Below are 20319 nucleotides of genomic sequence, written 5' to 3'. Positions count from 1 at the left end.
GCCTGCCAGTGCCCATGACTCATTGTGGGAGGCGAGGGCACAAGAGAAATGGCCTCTCTTGTACAAATACAAACAGTAATGCAAGCTACAGATACAGTTCAGACACACCAAGTACAGCTTTTCCCCTTCAAGACTTGAGTCCTTTCCATCCTCTGAAACAGGCCACACTCAGTGTTTGTGCACATGGCTATGAGCTGACTGCCAATGTGTTTACTATCAGAATTGAGCAGCAGAGTTAAAACCATATTCCTCCACCATGCCCTGCCATCACCGTTTTCACATACTGTATGTAGTATTATGTATGACTGACATTTGTGTTTGTTCTTCACTGGTTGCCCTTTTCTTGTGGCAACAGGTCACAAATCTTGCTGCTGTGATGGAACACTGTGGTACTTCACCCAGTTGATATGGGAGATTATCGAAATGGGGTTTGTTTTTGAATTTTTTGTGGATCTGTGTAATCTGAGGGAAATATGTATCTCTAATATGGTCATATGTTGGACAGGAGGTTAGGAAGTGCAGCTCAGTTTCCACCTCATTTTGTGGCCAGTGTGCACATAGCCTGTCTTCTCTTGAGAGCCAGGTCTGTCTACGGCGGCCTTTCTCAATAGCAAGGCTATGCTCACTAAGTCTGTACATAGTCAAAGCTTTCCTTAAGTTTGGGTCAGTCACAGTGGACAGGTATTCTGCCACTGTATACTCTCTGTTTAGGGCCAAATAGCATTCTAGTTTGCTCTGTTTTTTTGTTAATTCTTACCAATGTGTCAAGTAATTATCTTTTTGTTTTCTCATGATTTGGTTGGGTCTAATTGTGCTGCTGTCCTGGGGCTCTGTGGGGTGTGTTTGTAAACAGAGCCCCAGGACCAGCTTGTTTAGGGGACTCTTCTCCAGGTTCATCTCTCTAGAGGTGATGGCTTTGTTATGGAAGGTTTGGGAATTGCTTCCTTTTAGATTGTTGTAGAATTTAACAGCTCTTTTCTGGATTTTGATAATTAGTGGGTATCGGCCTAATTCTGCTCTGCATGCATTATTTGGTGTTCTACGTTATACACGGAGGATATTTTTGCAGAATTCTGTATGTAGAGTCTCAATTTGGGGGTTGTCCCATTTTGTGAAGTCTTGGTTGGTGAGCGGACCCCAGACCTCACAACCGTAAAGGGCAATGGGCTCTATGACTGATTCAAGTATTTTTAGACAGATCCTAATTGGTATGTTGAAATTTATGTTCCTTTTGAGGGCATATAATGCCCTTCTTGCCTTGTCTCTCAGATCGTTCTCAGCTTTGTGGAAGTTACCTGTGGCGCTGATGTTTAGGCCAAGGTATGTATAGTTTTTTGTTTGTTCTAGGGCAACAGTGTCTAGATGGAATTTGTATTTGTGGTCCTGGCGACTGGACCTTTTTTGGAACACCATTATTTTGGTCTTACTGAGATTTACTGTCAGGGCCCAGGTCTGACAGAATCTGTGCAGAAGACCTAGGTGCTGCTGTAGGCCCTCCTTGGTTGGTGACAGAAGCACCAGATCATCGGCAAACAGCAGACATTTGACTTCGGATTCTAGCAGGGGGAGGCCGGGTGCTGCAGACTTTTCTAGTGCCCGCGCCAATTTGTTGATATATATGTTGAAGAGGGTGGGGCTTAAGCTGCATCCCTGTCTAACCCCACGACCCTGTGTGAAGAAATGTGTGTGTTTTTTGCCAATTTTAACCGCACACTTGTTGTTTGTGTACATGGATTTTATAATGTCGTATGTTTTACCCCCAACACCACTTTCCTTCAGTTTGTATAGTTTTGAAATCAACAAAGCATGAGAAGACTTTGCCTTTGTTTTGGTTTGTTTGGTTGTCAATTAGGGTGTGCAGGGTGAATACATTGGTAAAAAGCCAATTTGACATTTGCTCAGTACATTGTTTTCATTGAGGAAATGTACGAGTCTGCTGTTAATAATAATGCAGAGGATTTTCCCAAGGTTACTGTTGACACATATTCCACGGTAGTTATTGGGGTCAAATTTGTCTCCACTTTTGTGGATTGGGGTGATCAGTCCTTGGTTCCAAATATTGGGGAAGATGCCAGAGCTAAGTATGATGTTAAAGAGTTTTAGTATAGCCAATTGGAATTTGTTGTCTGTATATTTGATCATTTCATTGAGGATACCATCAACACCACAGGCCTTTTTGGGTTGGAGGGTTTTTATTTTGTCCTGTAACTCATTCAATGTAATTGGAGAATCCAGTGGGTTCTGGTAGTCTTTAATAGTTGATTCTAAGATCTGTATTTGATCATGTATATGTTTTTGCTCTTTATTCTTTGTTATAGAGCCAAAAAGATTGGAGAAGTGGTTTACCCACACATCTCCATTTTGGATAGATAATTCTTCATGTTGTTGTTTGTTTAGTGTTTTCCAATTTTCCCAGAAGTGGTTAGAGTCTATGGATTCTTCAATTGCATTGAGCTGATTTCTGACATGCTGTTCCTTCTTTTTCCGTAGTGTATTTCTGTATTGTTTTAGTGATTCACCATAGTGAAGGCGTAGACTCAGGTTTTCCGGGTCTCTATGTTTTTGGTTGGACAGGTTTCTCAATTTCTTTCTTAGATTTTTGCATTCTTCATCAAACCATTTGTCATTATTGTTAATTTTCTTCGGTTTTCTATTTGAGATTTTTAGATTTGATAGGGAAGCTGAGAGGTCAAATATACTGTTAAGATTTTCTACTGCCAAGTTTACACCTTCACTATTACAGCGAAACGTTTTACCCAGGAAATTGTCTAAAAGGGATTGAATTTGTTGTTGCCTAATTGTTTTTTGGTAGGTTTCCAAACTGCATTCCTTCCATCTATAGCATTTCTTAATGTTACTCAGTTCCTTTGGCTTTGATGCCTCATGATTGAGTATTGCTCTGTTTAAGTAGACTGTGATTTTGCTGTGGTCTGATAGGGGTGTCCGTGGGCTGACTGTGAACGCTCTGAGAGACTCTGGGTTGAGGTCAGTGATAAAGTAGTCTACAGTACTACTGCCAAGAGATGAGCTATAGGTGTACCTACCATAGGAGTCCCCTTGAAGCCTACCGTTGACTATGTACATACCCAGCGTGCGACAGAGCTGCAGGAGTTGTGACCCGTTTTTGTTGGTTATGTTGTCATAGTTGTGCCTAGGGGGGCATATGTGGGAGGGAATGCTGTCACCTCCAGGCAGGTGTTTGTCCCCCTGTGTGCTGAGGGTGTCAGGTTCTTGTCCGGTTCTGGCATTTAGGTCGCCACAGACTAGTACATGTCCCTGGGCCTGGAAATGATTTATTTCCCCCTCCAGGATGGAGAAGCTGTCTTCATTAAAATATGGGGATTCTAGTGGGGGGATATAGGTAGCACACAGGAGGACATTTTTCTCTGTTAGGATAATTTCCTTTTGAATTTCTAGCCAAATGTAGAATGTTCCTGTTTTGATTAATTTAATGGAGTGAGTTATGTCTGCTCTATACCAAATTAGCATACCCCCTGAGTCCCTTCCCTGTTTCACACCTGGTAGTTTGGTGGATGGGACTACCAGCTCTCTGTAACCAAGAGGGCAACCAGTGGGTCCGTCTCCTCTATACCAGGTTTCTTGCAGGATGACAATGTCTGTATTACCGATTTCTTTGGTGAAGTCCGGGTTTCTGCTCTTTAGGCCAAAGGCAGATGACCTCAGGCCTTGGATATTCCAGGATAATATAGTGAAGGCTTTTTGTTCCATAGAGTGTCCAATGTTGTTAGTCGTGGTTTGGCCTCAGGCCAGTAAGTGTGAGCAGAGCCTGCTGAGCATCTGGTACATGCCATTGGCTTGGGTGAGTGTGAGAGTGGGGGTTGGGACTGTTTGCCCGCTCACTACCTGGGCGTATGTGTGGCTTCCATGTTGAGGCCCTCTTTGCGGGGGTGGGGTGCATGGGGTGGGCAGGAGTGGCATAGGTCTGATCTGAGGGGGCCTAAATGGGGTGTGGGCATGGTTGACGTGGGGGGGGTGTTGATTGGTTGGGGTGGGGGTGTGGATGTGTCTGGGTGTACTGTGGTCTGGATGTAATTCCTCTTGGCGTGGGTCCTCTATGTGTAGGTCCAGGGGGGGGTCCTGCAGATCTGGGAGGGTGTCTCGCTGGTCTGGATGGGGTGTCTATTGATCTGTTGCTCCTGTGTGAAGTGTTGGGGATACGTTTGAGAGCGATGTCCTTTAGAGTTCGGGCAAAGGTGGGCACTGCTGCCTTGTAGAGGTGGACCTGGTCATAGAGGCTGTTCAAGTCCAGGGTGGAGTGGTGGGCCAGGAAAATGTTTGGTTTTGAGGCACAGTCACGGGAAATACTTGCATTTACCCGCTGTATTGTGGCAGGGTGGAAGTCTTTTCGTGGTAGCAGGGTGGAGATAACCACTTGTGCGTTGGGGAAAGTAGAAGAAACCTTTTCAATCACTCCCTTCAGTGCTGTGGCCACTCTTTCCTGCTGTGCTCTCAGGTTGTTTGTGCCTGTGTGTATTATTATGTGGCTGGGTGAGCCTAGTTTGGCCTCAGACAGAAGGTCTAGGGCGCGCTGGGTGTTTGGACACCAGAGTTTAGACACACTGTGTTTGGGAAAAAGTTTTTTTTCTTCTATATATTTCCCATTTGAGTCCATAAGTAGTACAATCTGTGTCTTGTGTTTGTCCTCAGTGGGTGTGGGGGGGTTGTCAAAAGGGCTATCAGGGTGGCTGACAGGGGGGGGGTGCTCAGAGGGGGTGAGAGCCTCTGGGCTTGGGGTTCTTCATTTGTCTGTTCTGCTGTGATGTCGACTCTATGGTCAGGGTCTGGTGTGGACTGTTCTGCTGTGGTGTCGAGACTTTTGTTGGGTGCTGAGGTGGGCTGTTCTGCTGGCTTCTCTGTGGGGGTGGCCACCTCTCTAGTGGGTTGTTCTCTGTCACACGCCGTCCCCCTCATCTTCTCCTCCATCCCCCTCAACCTCTCCTCCACCAGCAGTCTGATACTCTCCTCTAGTGCTCTGTTCTGCTCCTCTTTCTCCTGTTGTATTTGTCTCACCACTGTCCAAAGTGCAGATATGTCTCTGTCCACCTCCAGCTCTCCGGGTCTGGTTAAGGGGCTGTTGTTGTGCTGGACTGTTGTCTGGGTCTGTGCTGACTGAAGTGTAATCACCTGCTGTTCCAGCTCCACCTGCCTTACCTCCAGCTGGGTGAATTTGTCCTTCATTTCAATGAGGGAGTGGTAATCTGTGCTGGGAGGTTGACTCTCCGCTGGGGGTTGCTCATCTGTGGGGTTACATAATGAAGAGGTCTGGTCTGACCCGCTCGGTGTGGGGGTATCTTTATCAAGGGAGAGCTTCTCCTGCTGGGCTAATTCTTTGATTAGGTGAAAGTCCAGCTGAAGCTGTTTGTGGTTACTCTGTACCATTACTGTTCCGGATTTATAGATATTTATATTACTTAACTCAGAGTCCTCGTTATCAAGTATTCTGAGTTTCCACCCCTCGTTAACCCCCCCTCTCTTAACAAAGGGGTAGTGTGCTAATATGGCACTGTGCCATGCCAGGGGATGGTTTGTGTGGAAGATAAGGTTGCTGATGTTCCCATTTTTGTAATAGTCAGCAAAAAGTGTTTCTTGATTTTCCATAAGGAGCTTCTTCTTGTGGTCTTTTCTTGCCTTATCATTCTTTACATGCAAAGGGTACTGTATTTTAATTACCTCTGAACAGCGGGAGGGAGCTTCTAAGGCCTCTCCATTTGGTTGGGGTAGACTGTGTGACTCTCCTGCCATTGTTGGGCTAATGGGCTTTGACACCTCTCACTTGACACGTCAGTGCTAGTTGAAGCTGTATCAAGCTTGGTAGAATTATGTTAGAATTCAGTCCTTATAAAGTAATGTTGTGTATTTTTCTTCTTGGCTTTTGGAAATAAAATATCGTTTCAGACTAAACATTACTCACTCAGTTCCAGGTTGGATGGTGTTTTCAGGTTTCTGTTGTTTTCCAGAGAATTTGCTGTATAGGGTAATAAATCCTTGGTAGTTGTGAACTTTCCAGGTGATTCCGTAATTCCGTCCAAAATCAGGTTGTAGGTTTTAAGTTTTGATTTTAAGTAGGGGTTATGTTGAAGAGGGTAGAATCCAGAATGTGTTCCTGACAAAAAATCCAAGTTTATCTAACTCCTAATCTATCTTTTTTAAAGAAAATGCTGAAAAATGCAGGAGCTCTGATCCTGACCTCTGCTCTGCTCTTCTCTCTCTCTTCTGTCTGTCTCTCTCTCTCTCTTCTCTCTCTCTCTCTCTCCTGTCTCTCTCTCTCTCTCTATCTCTCTCTCTCTCTCTCTCTCTCTCTCTCTCTCTCCTGTCTCGCTCTCTCTCCTGTCTCTGTCGCTCTCTCTCTCTCTCCTGTCTCTGTCGCTCGCTCTCTCTCTCCTGTCTCTCTCTCTCCTTTCGCTCTACAGGGGGACATAGAGAAGGGTCTGGAGATGAAGAAACTGGTTCTGTCTGGCTTCCTGGCCAGTGAGGAGATCTACATCAACCAGCTGGAGGCTCTACTACTGGTGACACACACGCACACACACACACACACACACATACACACCTACCTTAAGAGTGCTGTCTGTATGGGACAGTACAGGACAGCATTAGCCCCTCAGGCCAGTGGCTCCAATTAGAGCCACATCGGAGATTGGGTTTCCAAAAGCACTGTGTTTTCAAGAAGCCCAATACTTATCTCTGGGAGTGCTATTAGTGGTTAGGGGTCAGTCACATTTAGAACAGGACAAGGCCAAGTGTTTCCCCAGACAGAAAATTACAATGACTGTCCAACTGCAGCGTGATGCAACTGCAGCATGATGTCACATCCTGTCTCTCTCTGCAGGAATGTATGTTCAAAGTGCAGCCTTCTTACATCACATCATGAGCAACATCATGACATTAAGCACAATATCCAGTTTTTCAGAATGGTTTTAAAGACCATAACCTCCTCATCCTCCAGTAGATCCTGGTTCCTCCCAGGTGTAACATAGCGCTTATCTTCCCGCAGTGCTAGAGTTTAGGCTTATCTTCCCGCAGTGCTAGGGTTGAGGCTGATCTTCCCGCAGTGCTAGGGTTGAGGCTTATCTTCCTGTAGTGCTAGAGTTGAGGCTTATTTTCCCGCAGTGCTAGGGTTGAGGCTTATCTTCCCGCAGTGCTAGAGTTGAGGCTTATCTTCCCGCAGTGCTAGAGTTGAGGCTTATCTTCCCGCAGTGCTAGGGTTGAGGCTTATCTTCCCGCAGTGCTAGGGTTGAGGCTTATCTTCCAGCAGTGCTAGAGTTGAGGCTTATCTTCCCGCAGTGCTAGGGTTGAGGCTTATCTTTCCACAGTGCTAGAGTTGAGGCTTATCTTCCCGCAGTGCTAGGGTTGAGGCTTATCTTCCCGCAGTGCTAGGGTTGAGGCTTATCTTCCCGCAGATCTTCCCGCAGTGCTAGAGTTGAGGCTTATCTTCCCGCAGTGCTAGGGTTGAGGCTTATCTTCCCGTAGTGCTAGAGTTGAAGCTTATCTTCCCGCAGTGCTAGGGTTGAGGCTTATCTTCCAGCAGTGCTAGGGTTGAGGCGTATCTTCCCGCAGTGCTAGGGTTGAGGCTTATCTTCCAGCAGTGCTAGGGTTGAGGCTTATCTTCCAGCAGTGCTAGAGTTGAGGCTTATCTTCCCGCAGTGCTAGGGTTGAGGCTTATCTTTCCACAGTGCTAGAGTTGAGGCTTATCTTCCCGCAGTGCTAGGGTTGAGGCTTATCTTCCAGCAGTGCTAGGGTTGAGGCTTATCTTCCAGCCGTGCTAGGGTTGAGGCTTATCTTCCAGCCGTGCTAGGGTTGAGGCGTATCTTCCAGCAGTGCTAGGGTTGAGGCTTATCTTCCCGCAGTGCTAGGGTTGAGGCTTATCTTCCCGCAGTGCTAGGGTTGAGGCTTATCTTCCCGCAGTGCTAGGGTTGAGGCTTATCTTCCCGCAGTGCTAGGGTTGAGGCTTATCTTCCCGCAGTGCTAGAGTTGAGGCTGTTTGACATGTGTGTGTTTGTCCTGATAAAGTCCAGTGGGCCCGGACGGTCCGTTTCCTGGTTGTGTTTATCTGGTTTGGTCCTCCACCAGCGCTCTGTTCAGACAGACTCTGCTGTCCGGCTCTGTCTCAATGAAAACAAAGCCATCCGGCTTCATCCTGCCAAGGCGGTGTTACCTACCTGAACACCGCGTTAGCCTGTGAATAACTCATGGTTATGTCAATGGGTCAAAACAAGTGTATTTCGGCCAAAGCATCATCATTTGTGAAGCTGATGTACTCTAAGCTTATTCATAATTTTTGAACAGTGACGTTATTGTTATGACACTGATATTCAACCTGGATGTGGAGATGAGTGTGACCTGACCTGGTGATGTGATTCTGTTTTGATTGGAGGGAAGAGATGGATGATCCCAGGCTTATCAAGTCCAGATAAGAATTCAGAGAGCTGTGATCTCACTGTAATACATAAAGCTTACAGATGTTTTTTACCAACCTTTTTGGATGTTTTTTCCTGTCTGTAATCGTGGTCTGTTCAGAGCGGTTTTTCCCTCCGTGCTGGAAGGAACAGCAGTCCTGTGTTCTCCTATCTTTAGTCATGCTGCAGTGCCCTAATGTCACGAAAGGACTACACTGTTGACCACTGCCCAGGATAAGGATTATTTATCTGTTGACCACTGCCCAGGATAATGATTATGTATCTGTTGACCTCTGCCCAGGATAATGATTATTTATCTGTTGACCACTGCCCAGGATAATGATTATTTATCTGTTGACCACTGCCCAGGATAATGATTATGTATCTTTTGACCTCTGCCCAGGATAATGATTATGTATCTTTTGACCTCTGTCCAGGATAATGATTATTTATCTGTTGACCTCTGCCCAGGATAATGATTATGTATCTGTTGACCACTGCCCAGGATAATGATTATGTATCTGTTGACCACTGCCCAGGATAATGGTTATGTATCTGTTGACCTCTGCCCAGGATAATGGTTATTTATCTGTTGACCACTGCCCAGGATAATGATTATGTATCTGTTGACCACTGCCCAGGATAATGATTATGTATCTGTTGACCACTGCCCAGGATAATGATTATTTATCTGTTGACCACTGCCCAGGATAATGATTATTTATCTATTGACCACTGCCCAGGATAATGATTATTTATCTGTTGACCACTGCCCAGGATAATGATTATTTATCTGCTGACCACTGCCCAGGATAATGATTATGTATCTGTTGACCACTGCCCAGGATAATGATTATTTATCTGTTGACCACTGCCCAGGATAATGATTATTTATCTGCTAACCACTGCCCAGGATAATGATTATTTATCTGCTGACCACTGCCCAGGATAATGATTATTTATCTGTTGAAAGTGTCAGTGCTTGTTTACAGACATACACATATTACACATATATTAACTCTCGTGTGTGTGTGTGTGTGTGTGTGTGTGTGCAGCCCATGCGCCCCCTGAAGGCGACAGCCACCACGTCCCAGCCGGTGCTGACCATACAGCAGGTAGAGACCATCTTCTATAAGATCCAAGACATCTTTGAGATCCACAAGGAGTTCTACGACGCCCTCCTCCCTCACATACAACAGTGGGATGAGAAGGTCGCAGTCGGACACCTTTTCAAGAAACTGGTAAGACTGGCAATCAATCAACCTATCAATCCATCAACTCATTATCAAGCCCTTGATTTAGTGAATTAGGTGTGTTAGGCTGCGTGCAGACAGGCAGACCAATTCTGTAATCTTTTTCACACTCATTGGTCTTTTGACCAATCACATCAGATCTTTTCACGTTAGCTTTTATTCCAGATCTGATTGGTCAAAGGACCAATTAGTGAAAAAAATATCATATTTGGGCTGCCTGTCTAAATGCAGCCTTAGTAGTACTGGGTTGTAATGCAAACCTGCACCCCGTGAGTCCCAAGAAGGCTTGAAGAACAGGAAGTTGAAGGACAACTTAGTCTAGTTTCAATAAATCACTGTTTTGAGTGACTATTCACCTTGTTGCAGTAAAATGAAGCACAAGTAGATATGGTGGTATCACATTCCTCTGTTCAAACTCTGCTTCTGTTCAATCTACAGTCTATACCCCTCTAGGATAAACATTCAATTAGACCAGGTTCTGCCAAGCCATTAGTCCCTAGTCTGCTCCTCCTCTCCTCTCCTCTCCTCTCCTCTCCTCTCCTCTCATCTCCTCTCCTCTCCTTTTCTCTTTTCTCCCCTTTTCTTTTCTCCTCTCCTCTTTTCTCCCCTTTTCTTTTCTCCTCTCCTCTTTTCTCCTCTCCTCTTTTCTCCCCTTCTCTTTTCTCCTCTCCTCTTTTCTCCTCTCCTCTTTTCTCCTCTCCTCTTTTCTCCTCTCCTCTTTTCTCCCCTTCTCTTTTCTCTCCTTTTCTTTTTCTCTCTTCTCTTTTCTCTATTCTCTTTTCTCTTCTCTCTTCTCTTCTCCGCTCCACTTTTCTCTTCTCCTCTTTTCTCTTCTCTCCTCTTTCTCTCTTCTCTTCTCCGCTCCACTTTTCTCTTCTCCTCTTTTCTCTTCTCTCCTTTTTTCTCTTCTCTCCTCTTTTTCTCTCTTCTCTTCTCTTTTCTCTCTTCTCTCCTCTTCTCTTCTCCCCCCTTCTCTTTTCTCTCTACTCTTCTCTCCTCTTCTCTTCTCCCCCTTCTCTCTTCTCTTCTCTCCTCTCCTCTTCTCCCCCTTCTCTTTTCTCCTTTTCTCTCTTCTCCTCTTCTCTTCTCTCCCCTTCTCTTTTCTCCTCTCCTCTTTTCTCTCTTCTCTCCTCTTCTCTTCTCGCCCCTTCTCTTTTCTCTCTTCTCTTCTCTCCTCTCCTCTTCTCTTCTCCCCCTTCTCTTTTCTCCTTTTCTCTCTTCTCCTCTCCTCTCTTCTCTTCTCCCCCTTCTCTTTTCTCCTCTTCTCTTTTCTCGTCTCTTCTCCTCTCCTCTTTTTTCTCCTCTCCTCTTTTTTCTCTTCTCTCCTCTTTTCTCTCCTATTTTCTCTCTTCTCCTCTTCTCTTTTCTCTTTTTTCTCCTCCTCTCCTCTTCTCTGTTCTCTTCTCTCCTATTTTCTCTTCTCTCCTCTTTTCTCTCTTCTCTTTTCTCTCCTCTTTTCTCTCTTCTCTTTTCTCTCTTCTATTCTCTTCTCTTTTCTCTCCCCTTTTCTCTCTTCTCTTTTCTCTCCTCTTTTCTCTCTCCCCTTTTCTCTCTTCTCTTCTCTCCTCTTCTCTTCTCTTCTCCCCCTCTTTCTCTCCCTCTTCCTCTCCCTATGTCTCTCCTGTCTTTTCTTTCTCTCTTCCTCTCCCTATGTCTCTCCTGTCTTTTCTTTCTCTCCCTCTTCTTCTCCCTATGTCTCTCCTGTCTTTTCTTTCTCTCCCTCTTCTTCTCCCTGTCTCTCCTGTCTTTTCTTTCTCTCCCTCTTCCTCTCCCTATGTCCCTCTCTCCTGTCTTTTCTTCCTCTCCATCTTCCTCTCCCTGTCTCTCCTGTCGTTTCTTTCTCCCCCTCTGCTTCTCTCTCTGTCTGTGTGTAAGCAGACAGTGTAGTATCAGTGAGTGAGTGTTAATGGGATGTAATATCTCACATTAGGCCCAGTCTCTTTCGTGTATTACTCTGCTCATTAATCCGCAGAGTGTGGAGAGGGTGGGGACGTTTCTCCTGATTGGGCAAGGGAAGGTTTCCATTGAATCTGATTGGGTTAGCAGTGTTCTGTCCCTCATAAGGAAGGTCTCTAAAGGAGTTAGGGCTCCTCATGATACAACACCACTCTGTGACAGAGCAGACTGATGTGATTCACAGTTCAGTGTTCCACTTACTATGGTGTTTTGTGACTGTGTAATGTTTTGTCAGAAGCAACGTTTTAATCTATATTTTAAAATGGATAAAATCATTTGTAATGTGCATTATACTTACGTAACTGTATGATTAGGTTAACTCATTTAATACATATGTTAGTGGAAGACATTAATAAGCAGATGTCAAATTACACCCGTGCGTACACACACATTTTGTTACTTCCTGATGAAGCCATCTATTTTGTGAAGTGCACCAGTCCCTCCTGCAGCAAAGCACCCTCACAACATGATGCTGCCACCCCCGTGCTTCACGGTTGGGATGGTGTTCTTCAGCTTGCAAGCCTCCCCCTTTTTCCACCAAACATAACGATGGTAATTATGGCCAAACAGTTCTATGTTTGTTTCATCAGACCAGAGAACATTTCTCCAAAAAGTACTGTCTTTGTCCCCACGTGCAGTTGCAAACCGTAGTCTGGCTTTTATATGGCGGTTTTGGAGCAGTGGCTTCTTCCTTGCTGAGCGGCCTTTCAGGTTATGTCGATATAGGACTCGTATTAGTGTGGATATAGATACTTTTGTACCTGTTTCCTCTAGCATCTTCACAAGGTCCTTTGCTGCTGTTCTGGGATTGATTTGCACTTTTCACACCACAGTACGTTCATCTCTAGGAGACAGAACGCGTCTCCTTCCTGAGCGGTATGACGGCTGCATGGTCCCATGTTTATACTTGCGGACTATTGTTTGTACAGATGAACGTGGTACCTTCAGGTGTTTGAAAATTGCTCCCAATGATGAACCAGACTTGTGGAGGTCTACAATTTTTTTTCTGAGATCTTGGCTCGAGAGTGATTGACACATTGAACAAAGTTAAATCTTCTGTGTTTTCTGACGGCTGGGTTTAGGCCGTTTTGTTTTGTTTTGATTAGGGTCAGTTCGGTAGCGCAATTAACAATCCCTCCCGCCTGCACTGGATGCGGGGAACTAATTAAAACAGCTTGCGTACCAGAAACAGAGTCAGGGATCGCATATAGAGACTTGGGTATGTTTGAAGAGTCAAACTCTATCCTGGAGCCGGGTGAGTTGAGAGAAACCATGGTGCCATAGCACTCACCCACTTCCACAGCGGCAACGATCAGTGGACGAGGCTATCCACTACTTTCCACTCCGGTGAGTATCGCTGGCTCGGTGATGTTAGGCCAAGGGTTGAGTTGTACATCCCCGGAGAGCAGGGGGGTAGTGAACAGGTAGTTTAACAGTTTCCGATAAATGTTGGACTTGTGTTTGTTACTCCTAAGCTGTTCAGTGGAATAGGGAGCGAGGTAGACTTGGTCATTATTCGACTTGCCAAAACTATAGTTTGTTCACAAGAAATTTGTGGAGAGGTTGAACAATGTGTTTTAATGACTCCAATTTAAGTGTATGGTAACTTCCTACTTCAACTGCAAGTAGGATTTTTTGTAGTAGGCCTACTTACTTAATTGCAACTGGTCAAAAATGTCACATCCTACAAAAAAAGTCTGCTCGTTCAAACTTAAACAATGTAACTAGTATTGAAAAGCTCACAATTGTAAATCCCCAACTCTTAAAGTAATTAGAATGGTAGATGCAAATGATGTGTGACATTGTGGTTATAATAAAGAATGTTAACAAGATGCTGTGTCTCCACTACTGTAGCAGGTGTTACCCATCATGAAAATGTTTCCTATTAGCAGGACAATTAACTTTTTATAGCCCGGGGATTTTACTGTTGTGAAAATCCCTCAACTTGCGATGTATTCGATGCTTAAGTACTCTAAAGTGTTACATTTGTAACTCAAAACAGCAGTACAGTATTTCTTAATCTACGTCTTTATGCTTTTGTTAATAAAATAACAAGAAAAAATACATTCAAATGCTGATGTTTATATAAACTACATTTTTTGTCGCACTTCCACCCAGCTCTATGACCACAGGTAAAACCTTGATGAGATGATCAATGTCTATGATGCGTTGTTGTATCGTCAATTTCTGTAGCCAAAACATCTTGATGGCCTCGACCAGTTCATCTGTGCTTGGCAGAGTTACGGATGAGAATTAGATGAGGAAGACTTTCACTCTTCATGAAGATTGAATGGTTATGGCTCTGAATAAATGACTGCCATCGCAGTAGGCTATAAGTTCTAGGCCATAAGTTCTATTGCCTGCTGTATTAAACATACCAAAAAAAAGAGGTTGCATCCCTGTTCAAATAGAATAAAAAATGTACAGCAAGCTATTCTAGTCTAGCTGTTCCTGCTTGGGACTCCAAGAGTTAAGGAGTGTTTTTTTAAGGAGAGGCCATCGGAACACAGGTGCTTGTGTATTACCCAAGAGCCAGAGGCTAGAAGTTAAACACTTATTATGGATAACCCACCATTAATTAGCTAAATATAAGGCTAATACTGCATTGCATTTATTACCCGAAAGAGGTAGGCTAGGACATCTGTATACAGGCCTATACTGTATATCAATCTAGAACAGGATTATGTATTTTGGATGCAATTTGAATGGAATTGATAGTGCTCGCGCATGCACTGATTTAATGCAGCGATGTGCGCGTGCTAGACTGCTTTAAAACTCTGCAGCTGGAACAAACAAATAAATATATATTTACAACAACAAAAAACAAGGTGACCCCAAAAGCCAGATGGAGATGGGTAAATTAGTATTTATATTACTGTGCTGCAGCAAATGTAGCTCTACCTGTCTCAAGGTAAAAAGTGACCATAATGAGATGATTGGTCTACATGCATGGTGAACTTCGCTCCATCCTGAGATGGGATGTCTGTCCCCACCCTGAGCATTGATTCATCATGCGGAGGCTGTAGAGAAGCCAGATCCTGGTAATCATGTTCCTGCCATTCAACAGTGTGTGTGTGTGTGCCCCCACGAGTCACTGTGTGTGTCGCGTGGCAACTAACTATTTAAACAGGCCTGTCTGTGAGGGAGCCACCAAACACAATGTAAAGAGGGGGGAGGAGACAGAGAGAGGGGGGAGGAGAGAGGATGGGGAGGAGAGAATGAGGGGGAGAGAGGAGAGGAGGAGGCGGAGGAGAGAGGGGGAAAGAGAGGGGGGAGGAGAGAGGAAGAGGGGAGGAGAGAGGGGTAGGAGAGAGGAAGGGGGGGGAGAGGAGAGAGCGGAGGGGGGGGGGGGAGAGGGGATGGAGGGAGAAGGGGGAGAGAGAGGAGCATCTCAGGAGGGATCATTTCAATGGAATACATGTGGTGCTCTGTCTCTAAAGCTTTACACTGTATAGCAAATGTAGCTTTAGACTGTATAGCAATCTGTAGCTTTAGACTGTATAGCAAGCTGTAGCTTTACCCTGTATAGCAAGCTGTAGCTTTACCCTGTAGAGCAAGCTGTAGCTTTACCCCGTATAGCAAGCTGTAGCTTTACCCCGTATAGCGAGCTGTAGCTTTACCCCGTATAGCGAGCTGTAGCTTTACCCCGTATAGCGAGCTGTAGCTTTACCCCGTATAGCAAGCTGTAGCTTTACCCCGTATAGCAAGCTGTAGCTTTACCCCGTATAGCAAGCTGTAGCTTTACCCCGTATAGCAAGCTGTGGCTTTACCCCGTATAGCGAGCTGTAGCTTTACCCCGTATAGCGAGCTGTGGCTTTACCCCGTATAGCAAGCTGTGGCTTTACCCCGTATAGCAAGCTGTGGCTTTACCCCGTATAGCAAGCTGTGGCTTTACCCTGTATAGCAAGCTGTAGCTTTACCCCGTATAGCAAGCTGTAGCTTTACACTGTATAGCAAGCTGTAGCTTTACCCCGTATAGCAAGCTGTGGCTTTACCCCGTATAGCAAGCTGTAGCTTTACCCCGTATAGCGAGCTGTAGCTTTACCCCGTATAGCGAGCTGTAGCTTTACCCCGTATAGCAAGCTGTAGCTTTACCCCGTATAGCAAGCTGTAGCTTTACCCCGTATAGCAAGCTGTGGCTTTACCCCGTATAGCGAGCTGTAGCTTTACCCCGTATAGCGAGCTGTGGCTTTACCCCGTATAGCAAGCTGTGGCTTTACCCCGTATAGCAAGCTGTGGCTTTACCCCGTATAGCAAGCTGTGGCTTTACCCTGTATAGCAAGCTGTAGCTTTACCCCGTATAGCAAGCTGTAGCTTTACACTGTATAGCAAGCTGTAGCTTTACCCCGTATAGTAAGCTGTGGCTTTACCCCGTATAGCAAGCTGTAGCTTTACCCCGTATAGCGAGCTGTAGCTTTACCCCGTATAGCAAGCTGTAGCTTTACACCGTATAGCAAGCTGTAGCTTTACACTGTATAGCAAGCTGTAGCTTTACCCCGTATAGCAAGCTGTGGCTTTACCCCGTATAGCAAGCTGTAGCTTTACCCCGTATAGCAAGCTGTAGCTTTACCCCGTATAGCAAGCTGTAGCTTTACACTGTATAGCAATCTGATTGGGTTCCTCTTAGAGGGAGTTGAATTGCGTCATTCAATACCCTTCCCCAGTCGTGGGTATACTATAGGGAGTTATAATTAGAATACAGAAGTTTCATTTAGGAGTGGAACTGGCAAGTGTCTTCACTGACATTTTCAACCTCTCCCTGACCGAGGCTGTAATACCTACATGTTTCAAGCAGACCACCATAGTTCCTGGGCTCAAGGAAGCGAAGGTAACCTGCCTAAATGATTAGCGCCCCGTAGCACTCACATCTGTAGCCATGATGTGCTTTGAAAGGCTGGTCATGGCTCACATCAACACCATCATGCCGGAAACCCTAGACCCACTCCAATTCGCATACTGCCCCAACAGATCCACAGATGATGCAATCTCAATCGCACGCCACACTGCCCTTTCCCACCTGGACAAAAGGAACACCTATGTGAGAATGCTTTTCATTGACTACAGCTTAGCGTTCAACACCATAGTGCCCTCAAACCTCATCACTAAGCTAAGGACCCTGGGACTCAGCACCTCCTTCTGCAACTGGATCCTGGACTTCCTGAATGGCTGCCCCCAGGTAGTAAAGGTGGGTAACACATCTGCCATGCTGATCCTTAACACCGGGGCCCCCCAGGGGTGCGTGTTTAGTCCCCTCCTGTACTCCCTGTTCACCCACGATGGCGTGGCCTAACACGACTCCAACACCATCATTAAGTTTGCTGACGTCACAACAGTTGTAGGCCTGATCATGGACAACGATGGGACAGCCTATAAGGAGGAGGTAAGAGACCTGGCAATGTGGTGCCAGGACAACAACCTCTCCCTCAACGTGAGCAAGACAAAGGGGCTTATTAAGTACTACAGGAAAAGTCGGGCCGAACACGCCCTCATTAACATCGACGGGGCTGTAGTGGAACGGGTCCAGAGTTTCAAGTTCCTTGGTGTCCACGTCACCAACAAACTATCATGGTCCAAACACACCAACACAGTCGTGAAGAAGGCACAACAACACCTTTTCCCCCTCAGGAGACTGAAAAGATTTGGCATGGGTCCCCAGATCCTCAGAAAGTTCTACAGCTGCACCATCGAAAGCATCCTGACCGGTTGCATCACCGCCTGGTATGGCAACTGCTCGGCATCTGACCGTAAGGCGCTACAGAGGGTAGTGTGTACGGCCCAGTACATCACTGGGGCCAAGCTTCCTGACATCCAGGACCTAAATACTAGGTGGTGTCAGAGGAAGGCTCAAAAAATTGTCAACGACACCAGTCACCCAAATCATAGACTGTTCTCTCTGCTACCGCACATCAAGCGGTACCGGATCACTAAGTCGAGGACCAAAAGGCTGCTTAACAGCTTCTACCCCCAAGCCATAAGACTGCTGAACAATTCATCAAATGGCCACCTGGACTATTTATAATGACCCTCCTTTATTTTTACACTGCTGCTACGCGTTGTCCATTATCTATGCATAGTCACTTCACCCTACTGTACCTACATGTACAAATGACCTCGACTAACCTGTACCCCCGCACATTGACTCGGTACCGGTACCCCCTGTATATAGCCTCGTTATTGTTATTTTGTTAATATTTACTAAATAAAATACAAGTTTCTTAGCTCTATTTCTTGAACTGCATTGTTGGTTAAGTGCTTTGTAAGTAAGCATCTACACTGTTGTATTCGGCACGTGACAAATAACATTTGATTTGACTTAGTCTTATTTTTCATCCAGATGCCACCTTTCATTCTCCTCCTCATCCTCCTCTTCCTCTCTCCACGGTGTTAATATTGTGTCCTCTCCTCTGTGCTCCAGGCCAGCCAGCTGGGGGTGTACAAGGCCTTTGTTGACAACTACAAGACAGCGGTGGAGACAGCAGAGAAATGCAGCCAGGCCAACACCCAGTTCCAGAAGATCTCTGAGGTAAGTGCTGGTCTCTCTCTCTGTCTCTCTCGCGCGCGCCAGCCAGCCGGTAAATTACATCAGTTGTGAGTGCTACAATTTGTACTCGTATAGTGAGTTGTGTGGTGAGTTGTGTGTGTATATTTGTTATGTGTGTTTGTCCAGCCCTGCAGTCTGCTGCTGCAGCCCCATTCCTCTTCATTAGTCCTCTCAGCTCAACTCTGCCTCAGTCAGGCTGTTTGTTTGTGTGCTTGTGTCCTGCTTCTATACCCTATTCCTATACTGCTAAATTCCTATACTGCTAAAACTGTAATACACCAGTAATCACAAATCATACATTTTCTTCCAGAACCTGAAAGTAAAGGGACCCAAGGACTCTAAGGACTGTACCACAAATGTCACCATGGAAGGTAAGGAGATGCGTTCTTTAAAAACTTTTTAAAAACTTTTGTGGATTTTACAGAGTAAGAAAAACACATAAATATAATAGATGTGTTCTGATCAGTGTTCTGATCTAGATGTGTGTGTCTGAAGGTACTGAAACTGCTATGGCTCTTTTAAAGGCCCAGTGCAGTCAATATTATGTTTTTCCTGTGTTTTAAATAATATTGTACAACAGCTGATTAAACTAACACTGTAAAAGTGTGGAAAAAAATGTATCGGTGTTATTTTCTAATAGTTGCTGGTTGAAAATACAATCTACACAGGGCGGGAGTTTTGACTTTCCATGGTGACATCACCATGCGTCGAATTGGTTTAATGTATCAATAACAAAGAGATTTCCAAACCTCTCTCCGGTAACAGTCTTTAGTTTGCCACTCCCCACCCCGAGATAGTCCTAGCAAACTTCTTGCTTGATAAATCGTTTCTTGCTTAAAAGCAATTTTTTCCCATTTGAATAGAAATCTATTACAGTAAGATACTCAATTGTTACCCAGAAATATTTTATATTGATATAAAACCGCTGCATTGGGCCTTTAACTTCTTTGAGCTAGGGGGCAGTGTTTGGATGAATGAGTTCCCAAAGTAAACTGCCTGTTACTCAGGCCTAGAAGCTAGGGTATGCATTGGTAGTAGAAAACATTCTAAAGATTCCAAAACTGTTAAAATAATGTCTATGAGTATAACAGAACGGATATAGCAGGTGAAAACCCAAGGACAATCCATCCAGAATTATTATTTTTTCTGCTCACCTCTGATTACAATAGCTGGGAATGGGAATATAAAAAGGAAGTCCTCCCAGATTGCAGTCCCTAGGGCTTCCACTAGATGTCAACAGTCGTTAGAAAGAGTTTCAGGCTTGTTTTTTTGAAAGACTGTAGTTTTTCTAAGTGGATCCCCTTTTGGCTGTAGTGTTTATAGCGCATTCCGATTAGTGCACGTGCTTCGTTATTTATCTCCGGTAACAGTCTCCGGTATTCTTCGTCTTGAATTTGATATTTTATTTACATAATAGGGTACCTGAGGATTGATTAGGAACATTTGACTTGTTTAGAATACGTTTATTGGTAACTTAAGGGATTAATTTTGAATGCATTTTGAACGACGGAAACCGGTGGATTACTGAGTCAAGTGCGCCATTGAAACATACTTTTTGGGGGATATAAAGAAGGACTTTATCGAACAAAAGGACCATTTGTTATGTAGCAGGGACCCTTGTGATTGCAACCAGATGAAGATCTTCAAAGGTAAGTGATTTATTTTATCGCTATTTCTGACTTTCGTGATGCATCTGCTTGGTTGGAAAATGCATGTAATGCTTTTGTGTGCAGTGCGCTGTCCTCAGATAATAGCATGGTGTGCTTTCGCCATAAAGCCTTTTTGAAATCTGACAAAGCGCCTGGATTAACAAGAAGTTAAGCTTTTAAATTATGTATGACACTTGTATTTTCATGAATGTTTAATATTACGATTTCTGTATTTTTTATTTGGCGCTATGCCATTTCACAGAATGTTGGGAGGGAGGGAGGGAGAGAGAGAGAGAGAGAGAGAGAGCTCTATCTCTCTCTGTGTTGTATATCCAGGACTGCTGATTGGCTTTGACGCACATGGACACCCTGGTTACTGAGGAGGAGCTGTCTGTCAGGTTGTCCCAGTGACCTTGATGGTTCCATCACAGGCACCCCACTGTGAAGCTCTATTGGTTACCTATAATCAGCATCTCTCACTTCTCCATCACTCCTCTAATCAG

At 44.9% G+C, this 20319-nt stretch overlaps 1 protein-coding gene across 6 annotated transcripts in view; it reads left to right on the top strand.

Moving 5' to 3' along the window:
* LOC110533635 (active breakpoint cluster region-related protein) overlaps positions 1-20319 on the top strand; it is a 248837-nt gene that overhangs the window by 117067 nt on the left and 111451 nt on the right. For 5 of the 6 annotated variants that reach the window (XR_005053617.1, XM_036990050.1, XM_036990049.1 and 2 more), the window contains exons 3-6: positions 6432-6530; positions 9473-9658; positions 18042-18149; positions 18478-18538. Coding sequence is in view for 5 of the 6 variants with exons in the window: in XM_036990050.1 (XP_036845945.1) it covers positions 6432-6530; positions 9473-9658; positions 18042-18149; positions 18478-18538 (454 nt within the window). In the remaining variant the exon portion in view is untranslated. Of the gene's footprint in view, positions 1-3102; positions 3111-6431; positions 6531-9472; positions 9659-18041; positions 18150-18477; positions 18539-20319 lie in introns of all 6 variants that reach the window. The other variant, XM_036990054.1, reaches the window with a different exon arrangement.

The sequence above is a fragment of the Oncorhynchus mykiss genome, chromosome 10 (genome assembly GCF_013265735.2).
Source record: "Oncorhynchus mykiss isolate Arlee chromosome 10, USDA_OmykA_1.1, whole genome shotgun sequence".
NCBI classification, from domain to species: domain Eukaryota; kingdom Metazoa; phylum Chordata; class Actinopteri; order Salmoniformes; family Salmonidae; genus Oncorhynchus; species Oncorhynchus mykiss.
Note: the sequence above shows the minus strand (reverse complement) of the source record. Positions and strands in the feature narration are given on the sequence as shown.